Source organism: Cryptomeria japonica, chromosome 1 (genome assembly GCF_030272615.1).
Source record: "Cryptomeria japonica chromosome 1, Sugi_1.0, whole genome shotgun sequence".
Lineage (NCBI taxonomy): Eukaryota > Viridiplantae > Streptophyta > Pinopsida > Cupressales > Cupressaceae > Cryptomeria > Cryptomeria japonica.
The window spans coordinates 707874671-707899062 of NC_081405.1; the positions used below are offsets into that span (position 1 = coordinate 707874671).

Here is a 24392-nt window from a genome sequence, read left to right on the forward strand (position 1 = left end):
TACTTGATTGGATTTGCAAGTTATTCATTCATTTATATATATCAGGTACCTACGCTACTCCGGAATATCCGCAAGTGATTAGAGTAGCCGAGATGGTTCCTATGACATTGTTTGCATGTCTTCTGTGAATTATTTCGATGAAGTTCTGGGGTGTGTACTAATGGTGTCTATGTGGGAAGTTCACTAAGTTACGTGATCATATGCAAAATACAGTCATAGATCACTACAACTGACTATAATGTATACCTCGACCATATGAGCATGAACCATTATTGAGGATCCATTATTCTTTATTCTTTATAGATGTTGTTTGCTTACAGGTACAATGCTCCATCTTTGGTTCCTACTGCCTCATCCACGATCGATAATGATTTATCTCTTACTATGGTATGAACTTGTCTCAGGATATGATCAGCAAAAGATCGAGGACGTTCCAAGTCATGCATGAAAGGAGATAATCCTTGTCTATTCTGCAAGAAATACTCAAGTCAACTTGATCCATTATATCAATTTGCTTGTATTAACTTGCTATATGAAAATCAATGTAAGGAATACTTAGGTCATCTTGAATCATTATGTCAAGTTTCTTGTATTTTCTTACAACATTTTAAAGCTCAATGATGAAAAATAAAGCACTATGGATCGTCATTTCATCTCATCTGTATATATTGCATTCTGTTGCATTCCATCCATCCATACATTCATAATAGATGCATATCATTCATACATAGTAATGACAATGGGTGCATACTCTATTTTCCTCTTCTTCCATAGGAATGAGTCATAGGTCCTCCATTTCTTCTATCTAACATTGAACCTCCCCTCACCCTCCCCATGTTGGTAATCAACATCACATACCCTACATCATCTCCCATCAACCCAATCAAGCCAATTACTTTGTCTACACATGCACATTGACTCACACACACCTAGACTATCAACAGATACTCTAATCAAGTATCTTTGGGTCTCAGCAGGTAATCGATTATGACAAACCTAGACTACAACAAACATTTATCATAATGACCTAGTCTCAACGGGGCTGCTATGATTCACCACAACCATCCATCACACGCACACACTATCAATTGATCAACCAATCAAACACAATCATAACGGACAATTACATCAATTGTCTAAGTCTCAAGAATATTTTGCTTCAAATACCTTGACTTCACCAGGCAATTACATCAATTGTCTAAGTCACCATCAGGTCACTTTGATTCACTTACTCAGACTTTATCCTGTTCAAGCGAACAACTAACATCAACTGTCATGCTTTGACTCAATCAGGGCAATTAAACTGATTGCACCAGATTGTCCAACCAATTTTGATCAATTGTACAATACCAATCAAAAGCACAACACCACATTTGCATTATATCTCCTGCATAACCTATGGGTACTCACTGGCTTGCCATTTCTTCGTATTCACTCTATTTTCTTCCATTCTTTCACTGTTATTGCTAATTTCTTTTATTCTACCTCCCCTCCACTTCTCGTTCTTTTTCGAGAGATTGCCCAATTCTTCAAAAAAAAATCGACCCATCTCTCGAGGGGGCATACCACCCACAAAATTAACATTTATGGGGCATATTTCTCACACCTATTTTTCTTTCTTTGAAACGACGCGATAAAATCACACCGTCTTAAAGAGGGGCAAATATAGTTACATAAATCTTTCCATTTAATTAAATGAATATTTATTATTTATTTGATTATTTAACCATCAATCAATAATTAATTAAGTTAATATTTAATTAATTCATCTTAACCCTCTTCTCCTATTAATTAAATAAATTATTCAATTTATTTGATTTAATTCACTTAAACAAAATTTGACCATTAATTAAATAAATAAATCATATTTGCTTAATTAAATCTTCTCTCACATTTAAATAAATTAGTATTTATTTAAATTCCCCAAAATCCCATCTCTCACATCTAAATAAATTAACATTTATTTAAATCACCTTTATCCTCCACCCACTACAAATGCAAGTTGCACAACTATTATCCTCCACCCACTTGCATTTTCCTACAAATGCAAGTTGCACAACTATTTTAAATAAATAAATAATTTATTTAAAATCCTATTTATCTTCACCCACTTGAAACTTTTAATGGTTTCCCTTAAAGTCTTCAAACTTAATGACTTCCTTCTAGAGTCTTCTCAAGCCTTTAATGGCTTCCCTTAAAGTCTTCAAACTTAATAGCTTCCTTCTAGAGTCTTCTTAAGCCTTTAATGGTTTCCCTTAAAGTCTTCAAACTTAACGACTTCCTTCTAGAGTCTTCTCAAGCCTTTAATGGTTTCCCTCAAAGTCTTCAAGCATTTAATGTTTTATCTTCTTTTTTCTCATGTAAATAAATTAAGATTTATTTAAATAGAATCCAAAATTCACATTCACATTTAAATAAATTAATATCTATTTAAATATCTATCCAAATGCAAATTACACTATTTAATTGAAATAAATGATTTTATTTCAATTGAAAATCTCAAAATTCCTCCCACTTGCATTCTCCTACAAAATCCACTTGCATGCCTAAATCCCTTCTAGATTCTTCTAACTCCTTCTAATTAGCCTAATCCTATCCTAATCATTGTCACATTCCTAAATAAAAGGAAGTCACTTCTCAAAAACCTCAAAAGTCTTCAATAACCATTAAAGACTTTATGTCTTCAAATGGTTAACCTCTAAAGTCTTCCAAACCATTTATAGTTAACTCACCTTTTACCTTTGGTTAGAGACTTTCCTCTAACTTAACCATCCTTTTGACTCATGGGTCTCTTCAAAGCATTTATTTCTTTGACTAAGGTAACCATTTAACCCTTGCACATTCATTTATCCCTTGGATAAAAGGAATATCCATTAACCTAACCTTAACCCAACCCCGTAGGGTAACCATCATGTCCCCTCAAGCATTTAATGCTCCTTGTCTCTCCTCTCAAGCCTCCTCATGGTGACACTTGTCAACATGGGATTGGATTGAAAGTCTCACATGGATTAAATATCTTTCAATCCTAACCCTTGTTAAGATTGCTCAATCTTAACCCTTCATTTTCCAATTTCTTCTAGAAATAGAACCCTTCTCCTCAAGCAAAGAAGGAAGCATTAGAGTATTGTTGTTATACTGGTATTAGCATAGAGCTTTTTCATAGCATCACTATCTACACTCGCATAGCATTTGTTTATCATATTCAACCATCTTGAATCTCCATATGGCATCCATGGCTAGTGCTAAAAGCTAAGAGCTACACTCATGTGGAACTTGGAGAGGAGAGGAACAAGGGAGGAGCAACTATGAGTATCTTGATTAACATTTGGAGGAGTATAGTTTATCTATTCTATGTTTGTATGCTTTCTATTTCATGCTTAATATCTCTCTTGATATGCTTGTTTAGGATAATCTTTTGTTGCTAACACTAACGTTTGTTTCTTGTTCTCTTGTGTGTGTTGCCATCAAACATATTTTCTAATCCTTTTTGTAGAGCATTAGTATACATATCTAATTTTTGTTACACGTAGGAATCATTATTGTTACAATGTTTTCTAACTAAGCAATATGTTATAGATTTTACTGATTGATAGGAACTAGATGCAACACATCTATTGTTTACTTACTAAGGAAAAACATTTTATGTTTAAATATTTAAATATATAGATGCTTTAAGGTTAAAATTTCTTCAATACTGTCCAAGGGGTTGAGCTTAGTTGGTTAAAACACTGGGTTCTCACTGTAGTCACCCAAGTTCAATTCCCAATAGGGACATCTGAAGTGGAATTCTAAGCTGTGACTCTTGGCCTTCCATAGGATGGGGAAGGTCTTGGGGTCAATCTAATCAAACATAATAATAATAATAATAATAATAATAATAATAATAATAATTCAAAGATATGTAATGGGGATGGGGCCCCCTACTGTGTCCCAACCGGTTCATAGCTCCAGTCAAAAGCTATTCAGGCTTCGGCCAATTACCGATAAAAATAAAATAAAATAATTATTCAATACTATTTGTCAAAAGATTTACTATATTACTACAATTATTATTCAAAGAATTGCAAATTATTATTTAACGATGTCAATATTTTAATATTATTACTACAATTCACAAATTCCAACTTTAATACAAAAGCATTATGGCAGGAACATGATGCATATGCGTCTCTTGTTATTTTCGAATATTTATTTGTTCATCATTAGCTCTTTTTATGCAAATATCTACAATATCACAATATATTTCAAATAATTTTATTACTAATAATAATTATCAAAAAACATCATAAAAAATGTGTTTTAGTTTTCTATCTTCTCTATATGTCTTCTCTTTATCTCAATCTCTCTATTTGTATCTCTCCCTCTACCTCTCAATCTCTCTATTTTTATCTCTCCTTCTACCTCTTTATCTATTCCCCCCCCTCTTCCTCTTCCCCTCTATCTTCATGGCTACATTTATCTAATCTAAACTAACTACACTATTGGTAGGAACTTGACGCATTGCGTCCCTTGTTATATATGTTTCAAGGAATGTATTTTGTTGATTATTTTCCAAATTTATGTTTTGATACGCTAAACAGGTGTGGAAGGTCAATTTGAAAAAAAAAATGATTCTATTTCAATAATTTATTTTATTTTCCTCCATTAATCTCAATCATTTTGAGTCCAAGAAGAATACTATCTCATTTGTTTGATTCCTTAAAAGGAAATTATAAATCATATGAGTCTTTGTTCTGTTATATAACTTGGTTATTTTTTTAAAGTTTCTCCTCCTTCTCTATACCACCCTCTATCTATTACCCTCTCTCTCAATTTACTCTCTCCATCTATCTCTATATTTATCTTTCTCTCTACCTCTCTCTATCTCTCTATTTATTTGTCTCCCTCTTTCTCTTTTGATATTAACTTTATCTCTACGATTATCTTCCTTTATCCCCCTCTATCTCTAGACATGTCTCCCTCTCTCTATCCATGCATATTTCTCCCTTCTTCTCTCCCTTTCCCTCTTCCTATACCTCCACATCTATACTTCTCTAGCTTTTCTATCTCTAACTTTCCATATGTATTCTTTCATCTTTCTCTATCTCTATCTCATTATCGATCCATCTTTCTCTACCCCTACATCTCTTCTTCTCTCTACCACTCTCTCTCTATATTAATTCTTATCTCTCCCCCTCTCTCCCTATCTATATATGTATATCTTCCATCTCTATCTATCCCTCAATCCTCTCTCTTTATCTCTCCATCTCCTTCTCTCTATACCCCTCTCCTTCTTTATCTTCATCTCCACTCTATCTCTATCTTCCTCTCTATCTATGTATCCCTAACCCCCTCACTTTCACACTTCCCTCATATATCTTTTCCTCTTGATATACATATCTCTTCCTCACTCTCTCCTCCTCTTCCTAATACAAACATAAACTAAGTCTTTTTGTAATGAATTTTGATATCTTTCTTATTCAGAGGTTTTGTTTCAATCATGTTTGGATCCATTTAAGTGGATGCATACTTGATTTGATTTTATCACTTCTCTATTGAGACCTATGTTGCATAAACAACATCATTTTCTAATTAGCCTATCAATTAACTTCATGTATTACACAAATGTATGCAAAAAATAGACCAATTTTTCTCTAATAGACATTCCACACCTATTCGATGTACCCATTGCACACCAAGATGCAATTGCTAGCATTTAATTTATTTCATAATAAATATTATAATAATAATAATAATATATTAAGCCATTTACTCAACACTTAATACCAAATTTTCAAATTTGAAAACATATAATAAATAATAATAAAAAGTGCTTTTGTTTGTAGGTGCAAAAGACATTTTATTTAAACTTGAGAGCATATAAAAATACCTTCCATCGAAATTATCTAAATTGAGAAGTGATAGTTCGCAATCCACAAAGGGTCCACCTGAATAGAATGTCCGGGATAGTAGCAGCTGCAGATGTTTTGCCGAATCACGGACACCCAGAAGACTGCGGAGCAAATTCAGAGCCTGATATTGTTGGATATCTGAAAAACCGAATATCAGAAATCATCCAGCAGTTCTCTGCTGTTTCAGACGTTGACAAGTCCGAAAATGGTGCTGCAAATTTGATTGTAGGGGATCATGAACCAAAGAAAAATGATGCTGGGCGTGACAGCGCAAATAAAATTATATTCCAAAAAAGGTCTAATTTAGCTGAAAATGGGTCTCTGTTTAAACAGGGTGTTGGGGCTGGACTTGCAGTGACTGAGAATGAGCGGTTGAAGGGCTATCTGAAAGATACTGCTCAATTGATGATCAAAGAAGTAGACGAGGTACTGAGAATTTTATCCCATTCTTATACATTAAAAAATGGCTTTGATTATTCTGAAAATTACAGAATCTTCTATTTGTAAAGAACACAAGCCGGTCTCAATCTTCCTTATCAGATCACTTTCATTGATGAAATTCAAATAATTCTTATGTTTTTATTTATTTATTTATTTTTAAATCTGTTTTACCTTTCCTTTTTCTGGTTGTTTAAAGTCTAGTCATTTTTGGTTTCTGAATTTTATAATTGGCTTAAAATTCGGGGAAGATCTAACTTGCATGGAGACCTCAACCTAACTGACATGCGCCACTTAAGATATGCAGAACTGCAATGTTCATATTTACCTTTACGAACTGTGACGGATATGGAAAGCGTATTCAATAAAGATATAAGATACATAATTACATGGTAATGGCACAGCTGCACAGGTCACAATCTATTAATGAAAAACTACTTTAGAATACAGATCAGGTCCCTACTGGTGGGTGATTCTTGTAGACCGTTAATTTAATATATTATTTACTATAGCTGAATCGTTATGTTTTGTCGGTATGAGGTATTGATGTAACTTCGTTGTTCAGTCGATGATGATTGTATAATCAATAACCGTATGTATTTTCATTTAAAAATTAAGTGTATGTCAGGAAAGATATGTAGATTTGGACCTCCCTGCACCGAACAATCGTAAAGTGACTACCTATATGCGAACATCTGATTATCTGGTTTTTATCGTGTTCATTATGCTCAATATTGTTATTTATACTGCTGCAATCTGGTAGTGTAGAACCGGTAGCAAACAATCCTATTTAAGGTTGGGTTCTTATTATCAAGTGATGTGATGAAGGTTACATCTCTACTAGAGAGGATTCAGAATCAGGTGGGACAAATCCTCTTACTGGATACCAAGCAGAAGTGAAACTATTGAGCTTTTACCTTTGACAAGGCTGGGATGATTCCTCCTATTATTAGGTGTAATCACCCAATCATTGGCATCAGCTGCCTCCAATGTGCAGTGCTTTAGATTCAGGCATTTTAGTTAGCATGGGCTAATGATTGATCACTGATCTTATCAATGTTAGTATAGTTTTTGGACCATTGGACTGCCCACCTCTAACAACTGGTGTGTATCGCTGCAGCAAAATTTCTTCACAACAAAGCTTCACTTGGCTGTCCTAATAAGGATGGCTTGATGCTTGAGCCCTCAGTCTCAACTTTAACTGGTTTTAAACAATAAGACGAATCATACTACATTATTATACTAATCAGAACTTTCAAGGTAGTTTTGTAGGTTACTGCCAAGCGAGCCAACAACTTTTGTATGAGATTTCCCTTGTAGAAGACTACAAGGATTTTGTTCTTGCATTTATTGTTTGTCCATTTACTTTATATGTTGCCTATAAATGTCATAAGTACCCTCTGGATTCTAACTGCTGCCTCCTCTATGGATGACTCAAGCCTTTTTTATCAGGCCCAATAAATGATATATTACTTACTCTTCCTTGTAGTCATGCCCCTGACTGAACCCAGGCGGATGTTCCTTTGTCATGCTGGTGGGCGTTTACGTGATCTAGGTGGTGGGGCAGTTTTCATGTGTCCACGAGGGGGTTGGCCTACATTGGCACTCTAATGGGACAAAAACTCAAATCTTAATGCTGGTGGGTGCCATTCACCATCAACCCAAGCTTTTGGCATAGTGGTTGCTTACAAGGTATAAGAGCCAAGGTCTTGAGGTTAAGCCCTATGGAGCATGGTGCATCTATGATGCCCCTGGCTAAACCTCTGCGGATGTTCCTCCATTGTGTTGGCAGACATGTACTCAATCCAAATGGTGGGGCCAGTTGCCATGTGTCCACGAGGAGGCTGATTTGTTCTTTAGAGAGATTTTTAGATTCCATGGGCTGCCAAGAAACATTGTAAGAGACAAGGACAGAGAATTATCAGCTTGTTTTGGCAAGAACTCTTTCAATTGATAGGCATAGAATTGACCCCAAGCACTAGCTACCATCCTCAAATTGATGGGCAGATGGAAATGGTGAACAAATTGATAGATAAACTGAGCTATGTTACAGGGCAAAAAACACTTGGGTTAAGTGGCTTCACCTTGGGGAGTACTGCTACAATTCTACTTATCACATGTCTAAATTTATGTCTCCTTTCAAGTCACTCTATGGTTATGATGCTGCTCTAATCAATTTGATTCTTTCGGATTGTAGAGTTCCTACGACTAGAGATTTGTTCAGCAGAGCATAGATATTGTGAATGCACTCAAAGAAAACTTAAAACAAAAAATTTATGTTGATTGCCACCAAAAAGAGAGTTCTTGAGGTAGGAGACATGGTCTTCTTAAGGTTATAGCCCTATAGACAATCTTTCCTCAAGGGTAGTGGTGTGGAAAAACTTAAGCCACGGTTCTATGGGCCCTATAAGATAATAAGGAGGGTGGAAGACTTTGCATATGAGTTGGAACTTCTAGAGAATAGCAAGATTCACAATGTTTTCCATGTATCATTTTGGAAGAAGGCCCTTGGACAGCAAGTTACACCTTATTTGAGCTGCCACCACTTGATGATGAAGGGAATTGATTTTGGAGCTCAAGGCTATCATTGATGTGAGAAAAGAAGTTGAGAAACAATGTCATTCTAAAGTATTTGGTGAAATGGAAGAATTTTCTATTGGAGGACATTACATGGGAAGGAGTGGAAATTTCAGAGCACCAAAGTTTGAAATTGCTTGAGAGCAAGCAATTTGGGGAAGAGAGGACTGTCATGCTCCTTTCTGAGCAAAGTTGACCCAACAATTAATAAAAGGTGTTTTTTAACACCTTATTAATTAATTAATATATGTTTAAAAATAAAATATAAATAAAATAATAATAATAAATAAAATAAAAATAAAGTAAAATTTGAACTTTGGAATAAGGTGCCAAAGTTTGGGCCAAACATATTGTTAGTTAACAGATTTGTCACTTCAGTTTTATACTCTCTTGCCTGTGAGAGTTGATAAATACAACACCACAGGAGCCCAAATGATCTCTGCAAGCTGAATAAACCTGTTACAAGGGGAAGCAAGGAAGCAACAGAGAAAAAACATAAACATAGGAAATGCTCAAAAATATGAGAGCTCTGTATTCACAAAAATGTGTAATAGAATAATGATACAAAAGAAAAGAATTCAACCTCTAATAGGTCAAAAAACCCTAGGCTTGCACATAATAATTAATAAAAAAATTAATTTTTATGCACCTAATGTTATCTTAAGTGTAAAAGAGATAAAGGGGAACTTAATTAATTAAACAAATGTCGTTTAATTAATCAAGTAAAGACCCGATTACTCTAACACCCCCCCTTAAGCTAGACTCAGGGAGAAACTAAAACCTAGAACAACTACTGAAAGCAAGAAATATGGGTCCCGACAACAAGGCCTGATCAGGTACCCAAAACAAGGAAATCTCTATGAAACAGAGAAAAAGGAGAAAACCCAATGGGAAAAAACTCCTCTCCAAAAAAAGATAAAAGAACATGCTGAAAGAAATATGAAGGAAGCAAGGCCTCATAAAGACCCCCCAAGGACAACTTCCTTCACCAGAAGCATAGAGAGCAGCTGAAGATAGCGCGGTGATGCAAAAGGTTTCGTGAAGATGTCTAAAACCTGCTCAGCAGTGGGAATGTACTCCAAAATGAGAGAACCATCTTGAATCAACGGGTAGATGAAATGCATGTGAAGCTCAATGTGCTTCGTCCGTTGATGCTCCATCGGGTTGCGAGAAATGTGAATAGCACTCTGATTGTCACACCAAAGAATAGTGAGACTATCAGGAGGAAAACCAAACTCAGTCATCAATTGTCGAAGCCATAAGATCTCCTGACTTGCGAGCGCAACAACTTAGTACTCAACCTCTATAGATGATAATGCATGAGTAGTTTGCTTCTTGCAAGACCATGTGATAGGACCGGAGCCAAGACAGAAAACAAAGCTAGAAGTAGACTTCTGATCATTGACATCACCAGCCCAATTTGAGTCAGTGTAGCCAACAATGTGAGGTTCCCCTGATGTGTAGTGAATGCCATGAGAAATAGAGCCCTGAATGTACCACAAAATACGTTTGGCAGCTTGCCAATGACTCTCATGAGGATCGTGGGAGAATCGAGAGACAAGGCCAACCGTAAAGGAAAGGTCAGGACGAGTGTGTGTCAAGTACAACAAACTGCCAACCAACTGCCTGTAAAGTGTAGAATCTACTGAAGGAGTGGGGCAAGTAGTAATCAAAACAACCCCTGACTGAAAAGGAGTGGGGGCAAGCTTGCAATCAAGCATGCCAAAGCGTTGAAGCATGTCAAGAGCATACTTCTACTGGTAAATGGAGATCCTATCAGAAGACTGAATCACCTGAAGGCCAAGAAAATAGTGCAGAAGATCGAGATCTGTCATCTCAAACTGGTCCATCAAAGCTTGTTGAACATGCTGAATCATAGAAGATGAGCTACTTGTGATGAGTAGATCATCAACATATAGCACAAGAATCAGGATCTCACCCTCTAGAGGTTGAATGTACACTATGTGATCAGAATGATAGCGTGTGAAACTAGTGGAGAGCAAGAAAGAGTCCATCTTCTCCTACCAAGCCCGAGGGGCCTGTTTGAGACCATACAATGAACGTCGAAGTCTGCAAACCAAAGAACTGTCCTGCACAAATCCCTGAGGCTGCTCCATATAGATTTCCTCCTGTAGGTCTCCATGCAAGAAATCACTCTTCACATCCATCTGAAAAATGGGCCATCCCCTAGAAGTTGCAAGGGATAGTACAAAGCGAATAGAGTTCATCTTGGCAACAAGGGCAAATGTCTCAGAGTAATCAATACCCTCAACCCGCAAGAAACCCTTCACAACAAGACGTGCTTTGTACTTATCAATCAAACCATCAACAACATACTTGGTGCGATACAACCATCGGCACCGAACCATCTTTTTGCCCTTAGGAAGAGGACAAAGATCCCAAGTATTATTCCTCATCAAAGAAGAATACTCCTCCATAGCACAATCCCACTCAGGGTGTCCTTTTGCCTCTGAAAACTTCTGAGGATCATCTGAAATGGCATGACTCAAAAGACTAGAACCCACAGTATGAGAACGGGTGCGACGAGTATCTGAAGGATCACGGGCCATAGATCCTGCCGTCTCAACAGTAAAGCGCGCCCACTTGGGCATCTGAGGTGGAGCAGGTGGAGGTGGAGATGGTGGATCATTAACAACATCATCAGAATCATCCTCAAAATGATTTTGAAGAGATGCAGTGGGAGGAGTAGGTAGAGGCGTAGACACTGGAGACAGGGTATCCACTGTGGGAAGACGCTCATCAAACTAAACATCTCGTCGAAACATGACCTCTCTGGAATCAGGATCAAACAACTTGTACGCCTTAACATCCTCACAGTAGCCAACAAAAATGAGGGGTCGGCTCTTCTGCTCCATTGCTCTCCTCTGAGCATCAGGAATAAATGCCCATGCCTCACTTCCAAATACTTGAAAAAAAGAAACATCAGGCTTGTCATGAGACCAAGCCTCCTCAAGAGTCATATGTCGAACTGCCTTGTGAGGCATCCGATTCTGTATGTAGTTGGCACAATTGAATGCCTCATCCCAAAAAGACGAATCCATGGACCTGGACTGAATCATACAATTCGCCATCTCCGGTAAAGTTCTGTTCTTTCTCTCAGCGACACCATTCTACTGAGGGGTGTAGGGAATAGTAAACTGATGCTGTAAACCATGCTCAGTGCAAAAATCTTTGAAAGCCCGATTCACATACTCCCCCCCATTATTTGTACGTATCCGCCGAATAGAACAACCAGATTGCTTCTCTACAAATGTCTTGAAGATTCAAAATGAATAAAATACATCAGACTTGTACTTAAGAAAGTACACCCATGTTCGTCTGGAGAAGTCATCAATAAATGTGAGTACATACTTGGCCCCAGAAAAAGGAGTAGGGAATGACATGAGGTCACTGTGAATCAACTCCAAAGGTGCCAAAGCACGAGGGGCTCTTCCCTTCGGAAAGGGATCCCTGTGATGCTTGCCAAGCACATAGCCATGACAAACACCATCAGTGCAGGAAATCTGTGGGAGCCCAAGAACAAGTGCCCCCGTACTCATCTGTTGAAGATATCTGTAATTGACATGGCCCAAGCGCTCATGCCAAAGCTTACTCACTGAATCTGCATGTGCTATAAGAGATGAACCTGTACCCGCAGAGGGCTCAAATCCATCAAATCTGTAAAGACGAGATGCAGTATCAACACTCCTAGTAGCCACAACCAAATCAGAGTCATGGAGGTCTCGAATAACCACATCATGTGGTGAGAACTCAACTATCTTACCAGAGCCAGAAAGACAAATAGGATAAATGGATAGGAGGTTCGTCGAGATGTCAGGTACAACTAGAACATCCTGCAGAGTACCCCCATCCAAAGAGACAAAACCTGAACCCAAGACTGACACCTGAACAGAGTCACCCATTGCAATCTGTGAAGTACCACAAGAGGCAAGAGAAGTAACCAACTGCTGAGTGTGAGTCATATGGTGAGAAGCACCAGAATCTAAACTCCAAGTGGACCCATAGGTCGAAGCTCGAGCAGTGAGAGCATGACCTTTACCTATGGAAGGAGAAGACGCTTGAGGTGAGGAGACGTGATGCTGCTGCATGGCTTCCTCTAAAGCCTCTAATCGTTTCCAACACCTAGAAATTGGATGTCCTTCCTTGCCACAAATACTACAAGTATCTCTTGATTTCTTCTTAGTCTTGGAGGAAGACTCACCAGACTGCGAAGATTTCCCTTGTTTCGGATTAAATGGTCGTTTAGAATCAGACTTAGGAGGTGGCTTGGAGGAATGCTCACTGCTTGCAAAATTCTTCTTTGGCTTCGGTTTCTGCTTTTGCTTCTCCTTAGATGACTGAGCAACCAATGCTTTGTTCTTGGACCCTGAGAGCATGTCCAACTGAGAAAGGTGAGACTGCTCACGAGACAAACGCTCACAAAGCACATCAAAGGTAGGCATGGTAAAACGAGCACCCAAGCCATCCATGGTGGATTAGAAAGCAAAGGCAAAAAACTGAAAAGGAGCCGGAAGCTTCGAAAGGATCAAGTGAATGCACTCTGGGTCTGTCTTGGTCTTTCCACACCCTTGGAGAACAGATCTGGTAATCTTGAATTTGTTAAAAAAATCCTCAATGGTGGGAAAGGAATCAGGTAACAAGGAAACCAACTCTGCCTCAATCTGTAATGCCTGGATCTCATTAACTCTCTTGAAGAGAGTCTCAAACTTCAACCACATATCTCGAGGAGTGAGCAAAGCATCAAGGTGAAACAGAAGACTGTCGGAAACATGTAATGAGAGCAAACCCATGGCCTCATCCATCTTGTTTCTGTGCTGAAGAATCTCAAAAGGACGCTGCAACAAAGGCTGGACCTCATCCAAACAAGACCACAACCCTCATGCCCTAAGAAGCCTCATGATGCGAGGCTTCCAGGTGTGATAGTTGTGTGATGTCAACAACTCAACTGAAGAGTCTGCCATGAAACTCTGCACCTATATCTACTTGTGTTTTTTATTATTATGTGATCTTTCAGAATAGACAGAAGATGCAGAAGGGTTTGTTTGTTTTGAGAGTTTTAGTGTTCCATATTTCTGATATAAATGATAGAAAGCGAGAAAAAAAAACCCTCCCACAAGAGATAAACCCAAACCCTAGTACATACTGGTGAGAATGAAGCAGTGCATAAGCAAAAAAACTTCAAACTGAAATCTCATGTACCTGATGAAATATCTGAGAAACAAGATCACATATTTGAATAGAGCATGCTGAGAGCTTTCCAACGCCTATTCGTTTTCGAAAAATGGATTCCGTTGGCACATTTTACGACCCTGGAAGTGCAGAAAAGTGACCCCACTTTGACTGGAAAAAAGTACAGTCAAACAACAAAATTGAAAAAAAATTCCAATACCATGAGGTCCGGCTCGGAACCAGCTTTCCGACGCCTATTCGTTTTTAAAAAAACGACTCCGTATGCTCAAGATAGGAAGAAAAAACCAACCCCCCCTACAAAGGCAAGAGAGAGGGCACACAGAGGCTGTTTGGTGGCAGGGTCGGGCAGAGGTGGCTCGGGGGTGGCGCTTCGGCGGCAACGACGGACAGGGTGTTCCGGCGGGCGGGTGGCAGGGCCCAAGCTATTAGGGCTGACGGTGCGTGGTACAGGCCTGCTGTAGGGCCAGGGGGCCCATGGTACCCTGTGTACCGTGGGTTGTAACCCCAATTTTTTTGTTTTTTTGTTTATAAAAACTTTTGCAAAATTTTTTGAATGATGTTTTAAAAAAAAACAAATTTCGGCCTGCATGCTGTAAAAAGGCAAAAAATTGATTTTTTCAAAAAAAAAATTCTTGAATTGCGTGCCAGGGTTGTATGGCTTGGTACAGAACAAAAAAATACCCCCCTAGAGGCTTAGGTGTTGAAAGTGATCAAGCTTTATATGACCATAGGGGTTTTTGGGCCTTCTGAGCACGATGGTGAGGTCCGTTTAGGCCCAAAGTGCTAAAAAAAGGCCTATCCCTAGGTGCACAAAAAAACTTCTGAAACCCCAGATCTGCTTCCAATGCAAAAAAAACTCAAAACAAGAACAAGTAACTGCAGATCTGAAGCTCTGATACCATGTGAGAGTTGATAAATACAACACCACAGGAGCCCAAATGATCTCTGCAAGTTGAATAAACCTGTTACAAGGAGAAGCAAGGAAGCAACAGAGAAAAATCATAATCACAAGAAATGCTCAAGAATATGAGAGCTCTGTATTCACAAAAATGTGTAATAGAATAATGATACAAAAGAAAAGAATTCAATCTCTAATAGGTCAAAAAACCCTAAAAGGGAAAACCCTAGGCTTGCACATAATAATTAATAAAAGAATTAATTATTATGCACCTAATGTTAGCTTAAGTGTAAAAGAGATAAAGGGGAACTTAATTAATTAAACAAATGTCGTTTAATTAATCAAGTAAAGACCCGATTACTCTAACATTGCCCATATCAATGACACTTTGACCAATAGTTGAGTCGCAATGGTATTTGCAAGTACTCTATGCTTATTTTACAAGGCACAACTACCTTCGAAAGATATGCAATGAATGAAAACAAGGTATGCTTTTCACCAAAAAGCAGAAAAGGTAAACTGATGCCTACCCATAACCTTGAAAGTAGATATGAAAGATTAACTCAAAATGAAATGAATGTAGATAAATAACATAGTTTACTTATTCCACACCCATGGATGTTATCTAGGAAAGAATAGTAGACTCTTTTCGATAGATGATTTAATTTGAATTCAAAGCTCCAGAATTAAATACATATACAGTTCATTATAGCAGAATAACATTGAAGAGTAACCACAAAGAAACACACTTCATTGCAATTTAAAGAAAACATTAAGAAATTCAAAGATTTAAAAATTTATTTATTTCTTCACTATCAAAAAATGAGTTCATAGACTCATCTCTTTGTACAACAAGACTGCATGGAAAACAAGTGACATTAAACTACCCTGGGTGCATGGACAATTTCTAATTCCAGCCATATTTCCATAAAAAGATTGTGCAATTCGACACATTCTTCTTCCAAAACTAAGATTACCCTACGATCTTCAACATAGCTAGTCTTCTCTTTCCATGCAAGCGAACGCAATTGAGAGATGATATCAACCTGTTCTACCTTGGACCAACCCAAATCAGGTTGCATTACATGCATCAACTTATTGATAAAAATGAGCTAACTTGAAGTGTTTCCACCTTTCTTCGTAGGCGAGTTCATCTAATTTCAACGGTAGATAATAATGACCTTTATTTCGGAAAACATGTCGCCACCTTAGAAAATCCATCCCGATACACTTGATATTTAAGACATTCGTGGGAAGAGAGATTTGAGATTGAGTTCAAAACTTCTGAAAAGACATTTGTACGAAATGCCATGGAACAATTAAATGCATTGTTAGAGTCTCAAAAACTAGGAAGTTGCTGAAAGGTCACAGGGTCGCTGAAAAGCAAAACCATCGAACTACATGTTGGGAGTTCTGGAGTTCTAAAAACCTCCGATATGCCGACTATCTTACATTTGAAAGTCTAGAGAGGGGACCGAGTTGGGTAATCGGGATATCGTGCTCTTTAAGAACCATGGAACAATAGAGTGTGTGTGCAAAAAGGTCCTAAAAACGTGATCGACCGATATGAGACTTGTGAGGGGTCCCATTGACACAGCACTATCGGGGATGGGAGATCGGGTGGAACAAAGCTTGATGATAATGAGAACTAATGAGTTACACTTCCATTGGGTGGCAATAAGCCGATAAAGCAAGGGTAGGGCCCCTTTAGTCATAAGTGAGACTTGACACCTAAAATAAGGTTGATCGGCTGATTAGGCTTTTTTGGAACTAAAGAATATGAAATGCGACCCAAAATGAAAAGAAACTTCGAGACCAAAGGGGATATTCCAAGTTAGTAAAAATGACGGGTAACGCATATATATATATATATATTGTTTTTGAATGCATGGTGCCATTCATTTGGAAAAATTGATTGGAATTTCGGGAGTAATCCTGAGTTGTTCGTTGGGACGAAAACCTCAATCACTCTACCAAGTTGAGATGCAAACTCTAGCCTTATTCGATCAATTTTCCTTCCCAAAATTGCATTTTCAAACCCTACTTTTATGTTAATCTAGAATAGGTTTGATCTATAGGTGGGTGCCAATTATGAAGGTTTGAATCAAGGTTGCACTAGGCTGCAAGCCATCCATGGTGTTTATTTGAACATTTCTAGTTGCTATTTGATCATGAGTAGTGGTGTTGGATGAAAATTCATGGAGTTGTTAGTGGAATATTTGTTGGAAGACTAGGCATCTTTAGCTGTGATCAACATAGCCACTTGTCCACCAATCCACCCAAAGGATCGCTACCAAAAACCAATCCGAAAGGTGTGGAAACACCCCATATCTAAAGAGCTATAGTAATCAGCATAGTGGTGGTTTTGACATTTATAAATTGAGTCCTAAATAACTACAACAATGCTAAGAGTCATGTTCCAGACCAATCCCCATAGAATAGTCTAGATAGAGAAGGGCGCTTTTCCTTGAGATAGATTGCTACATAGGAGTTCAAGAGTTAGGGTGTTTAGGGTGCCATTCACTAAGGGTTTCAGGCCTTAGGTTGTTGGGCAGATCTGGAAGGAAGACTCTAACTATTAGTGGCAAAACTGTGTCAACCCCTAGTCATTTCAAATTTTCATCAATTAGCTGTACATCTGACCATAATTTGTCAGTGAGGAGACTAGACATTATAGAAGTCAAAGGCCCATCAGATTCTCTAAGCCTTGTAATTAGATTAGGTTTTATTAACGACTCTTTGATTTCGATTTGGCTGTGCATACCTATTGTAATTTAAACATTTGTTTGTGAGTTAATACTGTTATGGTGAGGATTTAACTTGAAATCAAAGATCTGAAATTGGTTGAACAAATTGAAAACCCTAGGGACATAACATTGGTATTAGAGTCACTTTTTTGCCAGCCTATGGGGTTGTGTGATGTAGATTCATGCAAACAAGTGATCGAGAAATTAGGTACTAGCATAGGGAAAAGAGAAAGGAAGAAGCCATGGGTGATAGGAATGAGGAAATCAATCTCCAAGAGGTCATTAGGAATGGAAACAAAGAGTGAGCCAGAGAATTTCAGTCCACCATGAGGGAGTCTATGGCAGAGATTGTGAGGACTTTGAGAGGAATGAATCTACAATGAAGTGTTGGAAGGCCTAATCCAAATGGTGCTGGAGTAAGTCACTCAATGAATGATGGAGTTTCAGTCAATCCACCTACCAAGACATTTAAAGCCAAATTTTTGCAAAGAGAAGAAGAGGATCCATTTGAGGAAGAGCAGGAAGCCTCACCAAGACTTGTGGATGAGATGGCAAGGTATCATGCAGACTATAGTGCTCTAAATCCGGCCATTCATCGTGACATGTCATTGATGGAGTATTATGATATGAAAACAAGAAATGATCATCATTGGGGAAGAAGATCTTAGGATCAACGAAGGAGAGTTATACAATGGTTGGGAAAGATTACTATACCCGCCTATGATGGATTTAGCGGGGTTATAGCTAGAGCTTGGTTCTAGAAATAGGATACTTATTTCTTCCTAAATCCCATGTGTGAGGAGGAAGCAATCAAGTTTGCAACCCTTCACAATGAGGGTGTGGCTCATGAGTGGTGGTACCATGACGTGGTGACCCAAGGACATGGGTCAATTATTATCCTAGAGTTCAACCAAATTTTAATGCAGACATTCAATGAAAGGATGCAAAGATTCATTTCAAGGAGATAGCACAGTTCAGCATTATGTGGCAAAATTTTAGAAGTTAGTGATGGTTCTAGATGTGACAGAGAAGAGACTCATAGTGCTTTTTGTAGAGGGTCCAACCGAACCGAAGGGTTTGTTAAGGGCATTTAATTCGAGTTCTTTGTAGGAGGCCATCTAAAAAGCTTTGAATTTGGAGGATTCAGTGACCAAAAACAAATTCTACTCCATGAATGCAGCATTGATTCAACATAAGAAGCTGTTAGACACAATGTGCCACTGAGAGGGGGGGTGGGTGAATCAGTGATTTCCAAACTTTTCCCTTTTCTATCCTATGTGTGTGTACCGGTAAACAGATCTAACAAAAAGCAGACTTACCGGTTAGATGAGAGACTAACACAAATGCAATCACACATGAAAGGGACATCACATAACACCAGATGTACGAGGAAAACCCAAGATGGGAAAAACCTCGGTGAGAAATGCTGCTGGAGTCTACTACTCCTATACAACCTCAACAAGGAAATCCGATTACAATGTTTAGGGCACCAACCCAAGGAGCACCAACCCCTGATTTAGGGCACCAACCCAAGGAGCACCAATCCCTGCATCGAGCTCCAACTCAGTGATCTTCAATGAACATAATCAATTACAAAAGTAATAGCCTTGTTACAAATGAACTTTGTAACTCTTCTGCAAATCTCTTCACCGGATCCTCTATCCAATTCACTGCCGGTTCTCTGCTCACTCTCTCACTGCTGCAACCTTATCTCCTGATACAACTTACTCTCTGTTGCACCTTCACCGGTTCAGTCTCTTCTTCTTCTTTGCCGGTTCTACTTTCTACGGGTTCTACTTTCTACCGGTTCTCTCTTCTCTCTGCTACACTGCTGCTCTTCACCACCAGTCTTGATAACTTAGTTAGATGTCTACCATCTGATTTTTGTCGATTCTCAACTTCCCTTCTTTGCAATCTTCTATAACTCTTCTCTGCCGGTTCAGTCAGCACCAGTATACTTCTCTCACAGACTCATTTGTAGACTACCGGTTGCCTCACACTTACCGGTTGAACTCTTCAACCCGATTCTCTCTCACACAGTCTCTCCATTAATACTCGTTGAGCACTTGACTGATTTCTTCTCTCACATGCAGCAACACTCTATCATTCACCAGCAACAACATCATCGATTTAGACTTGCATATTTATAAACAAGTCTTCCTGCCAAAAACCAATTCAAACTTCAGGCGGTTAGTGTTTCTTCATCGATCTCAAGGCAAACCAAAGCCAATCAGATCTCCTTAGATCTGATCGCCTTGATTGATGATTTGCAACACAACAATCAACCTCGCCATTGTCGTGCCTTCCAGAACACGCCTTCCATATTTAGCAATCTGCTTTGAATCTGTTGGCTGATCTCTTGGTTGATCACCAAGAATGGTTTGGTAGTTCCCTTCACCTACCTCGATCTGGTCAATCAATCTGTCCCGGATCTCTGTTGTCCGTTTGACCTTGATCCGCAAACCTTTGCTACACATCCCATGAATCACGCAGTCGACATAAATGTCAACCTGCCACCATCTACCTCACCAACAGACACTTCACCAACACACCACACCGACCTGTGCATGCATGCTTGCTACTTCAACTCCACGTGGCCACTTTGTCGGCATCCACCTTTGCTAGGTCATCTGTGTCGGTTTGGATAGGATCACTAACCAACCCCATAACCGGGTTCATCTATCAGTTCACAGACCCTGCCAGTTATACTCTAACCGATTTGCAATCAACCTTGCACCTTTCTTCTCTTCTAGTGGAACACTCAACCGGTCAGCACACATATCAATCCACCACATGCTCATCTTCATCAGGTAGGAGCACATCACTTAGCCTCTTTGCTTTCTTACCGGTTCACATACTTGCCGGTAGGCACTTTGATGACACCATGTCATCAACCTTCAACTGTTCCCATCAAAGGCATCTGCATTCCGGTTGCACTCTCTGTCTATAGCAGCTCGACCTTGGCTTCTTCTTCATCAACCCGCACATCATCTTAGCCGGTTTGTCAAGGTGACAAACATATCCGTCAATCTCTGTACCAATAACACACCATGTCTACGTGACAGATCCGGTGCATATCTCTGTTCTCATGTACCTAAGGCAACTTAGAGTTTTACCGATTCATCTGGTGGGAGCCTTCAATCACCTGCCTTTAACCTTTTGTCTTATCTCGGAGGATTATGATGCAATCCGTGCATAATAGGAGATAAGCTCCACTTACCGGTGGGAGTGGATCCTTGTCATCTGCTTCTGACATTGCATCAATATGGCTTCCTTGTTTGAGTAGCATATCTTCAAACAGGCACATGTGATCCGGTTTGGGCACACTCACTGCTAGTCTTCTCTTCAAATGGTGATTGCATCTTTATCCGGTGGGAGTCTTGCTGTTTGACATCCACACAACATACCGGTGGCCTGCACATACTTCACGTCTGGTGTTGATTTGATTTAGATAACATTCCCCCTCTTCATCACAATCAACCGAACAACATCTTGCTCTCTTACAAATGTCATCATTTGCCGGTTGTTATATCATACCGGGCTCCTATCTATATCTTCAACACAAGTCAAACACTAGCTTGTGTACCGGTGACTCCAATGGCCATTGTGTTGAATGACATTCTCTCCCTTACCGGTGACCTGCAATACTAGGTGACATCAAAGACATTACATCCGGTATGCATCAATGACAGTGTTGCACATACATCTCTTATACCGGTAGCCATCCTATACTGGTTGACATCAATGACTACACAATGCCAACAAAAGCCTCCACATAAGAGCTTCCCTCAACCAAAGGCACTACCCGCAAAACCAAACAGGGTTGAGAAATCCAAGAATGGACTTCGAAGGAAAAAACATGCTTCACTTGTAGAGAGCCATGGCAGCTAGGGAACTAGTGTTTGGGAAAGGGGCAAATACACTATATAGAGGTGGTTTTTGATGAGAAATCTATGTTAGAAGAGTTTGAACTCGAGGTTGTTGTGGATGAGGTGGAGCATGAAGATCAAGGAGGAGAGCATTTGGGTGGCATTCTTCCAACACTTAAGGAGCACCTAGCAATCATGTAATGCCCCACCAGGAAACCCCGAAGGGATTAAGCTAAAACACAAGAATAGAGTGCAATAATTTAAAAAAAAGAAGTTAAAACACAACACAATGATACAATGAAATATCAAATTTCAGATTACACAACGGAAGACATCAACTAACACCTAAAGAGTTTCCCAACGTGATTACTTCATTCCACATTTAACTTAACTCACTCTAATTAATCCAATAAGCTGATTATCTTAATAACGAGATAATACTTTAAACAAGGATAATTTCTTTCAGAAGATGAAAATATAAATCACAAGATAAGGTTCATCCATTAAGATATATCTATACCCTTCATTCATACTTTTCATTAAAATTTGAGTCATGTATCTAATTTAACATCACACTTGAATTTTATCATAAACTAATGAGATCTTTCCATGCATACTTAATTTCCTTAACAATAACTAAATATATTCCATTATTCTAATCTACATTCTTTCATGATCCAATTACTGCATTTAATAGGTGACTGCATACATGCATTTAAGATTAATTTCATCTAATCCACTTATACATTCTATCAAAAATTCATCCATACATGCTAACACTAAACATGAAACATAAGAACAAAAACATCACATAACACCAAATTGATCTCGGAGTTCACCCCTAGAGGGCTACATCTCCGGGTCTGCTCAACTGCAAGACCTCTCTGATAATTAAATAAGTTAAGAATACATGAGGTTCACATCATTTACAATCCTGCCATCAAGGCGAAACATAACCAATATACAAACGACGAATAAATACATAAATGATCCCTGAATAGGAAAGGATCCAAATGAACATAATAGAAGCAAATACAAAGGTCCACTGGAGCATCCACAAAACTAAGTCATCACAACCCAAGGTCTAGCATGAAATCAGCTACTCACAAGGGCATAAGCAACAAGTTGACTCCATAACCGTGCTCCTATCAAGACGACACGACGACACACTAGTGAACATAGGGACAAGTGTCATCACATGACCTGGTATGGTTACCATGGCAGGTCTTCATAGGTTCTGACCCCATCCACTGGGTTACCCTGGCAACCTAATCCGAACCTTCGGCCCATCCAAGCCTTATGTGGACCCACACATCCTTTCGTGAAGACAAGGATGATGGTTTGCCATCTCAGGCCTTCTCACTGCATGCCGAGTCTGTACTAGCACTAATCCCATGTGTGAGGCACAACTATCTTACTTAGTGATTCGTTAACACATCTAATATACTATTAGGTTATCACTTATTAGACACACTTTCGATGGGTTACCCAACAACCACTTTGGGCGTGGCCCCCAAGCGAAAGCCACTTTCCCATACGACACTAGACTATACTCAAATGAACTCAAAAACCAAGGAATACACGTGGTCAAACAAACGGAATTCAAAATGGAGGGAACAACCATTTGGTCAAACACGACTCATATGAGGTGCACTGACAGACGGTACTCTAACTAGAGACCTGACCAACTATGGTCAACCACAAATCATCATTCGACACCCGCATAAAGGATATGACCAATTACGTCACACCACAAAACAACAGTCAAACTCGAGACCGAGGACTGAAACAGGTACCCCAAATCAATCCATACGACAAGGTCTTATCAAACAAAACAAGGTCTTGCCATTACTTAAGCAAAAGCGAATACAAAAATTAATCTTGCATAGGCAACAACCAGAAAAGACAATTTTCTTTCCTATTGATTTAATCAATTAAAAGTTGATCAAGTTTTCTAAATGATCTAAGTTTCCAAAATACACTAACAGGAAATCATCATTACAAGGTGAATACAATACCACAATTGCAATAGTACCGTATGTCCATTTCTCAAAACAGAGGAAAAATATAACTAAACCAGTTATTTTAACAAATGAAAATATCAGTAACTTACCAATTCTTTTCCAAATGATACTTTATTAAATTTCCAATAATCCCAATAGCATATCGTTTAAATTTTCAAAATGTCCAATGATAAAATATTTCATTTTTCAATTACTCAAATACTATATTAATTCTTTTCTAACATTTCCAGATGACAAGCTGTCCAAGATTTCTTCAAAACGGGGAGATTGCTAAAAAAGATCAACAACACTTTCATTGTCCTCATCCCCAAGACCACCACTCCCAGCTGCCTGAAGGAGTATTGGCCCATAAGCCTCTGCAATACCATTTACAAGATTCTCTCCAAGGTCCTTGTAAACAGAATTAAACCTTTCCTGGAAAAAATTATCAGTCCGTCTCAGAAAGGCTTTGTCCCGGGACGACAAATTCTGGATGCCGCTATTACAACTCATGAGATAATCCATTCCATGGATAGGAGCAAATTGCCAGGTATGGCCTTTAAACTTGATATATCAAAAGCTTATGACAAGGTTAATTGAGAATTTCTTTTCAAAGTGCTCCTAAAACTGGGATTTAACCAAAAAATGGTGAGTGTGATTCATGAATGTGTTACCACGGTCCAATTCTCAGTCCTGATTAATGGGACTCCTAGGGGAGGCTTCAAAGCTGAGAAGGGTATCCGGCAGGGCGAACCCGT

The 24392-nt window shown here is 38.7% G+C and overlaps 1 protein-coding gene across 3 annotated transcripts in view; it reads left to right on the forward strand.

The window, feature by feature from the left end:
- Positions 1-5870: 5870 nt before the first annotated feature.
- Positions 5871-24392, forward strand: part of LOC131062495 (transcription factor GTE6) — a 207017-nt gene continuing 188495 nt past the window's right edge. The window contains exons 1-2 of one of the 3 annotated variants that reach the window (XM_057996158.2): positions 5873-6116; positions 6225-6317. In XM_057996158.2, the coding sequence (XP_057852141.1) occupies positions 5937-6116; positions 6225-6317 (273 nt within the window). In that variant the 5' untranslated portion in view covers positions 5873-5936. Of the gene's footprint in view, positions 6318-24392 lie in introns of all 3 variants that reach the window. The other 2 variants (XR_009110896.2, XM_057996157.2) reach the window with 2 other exon arrangements.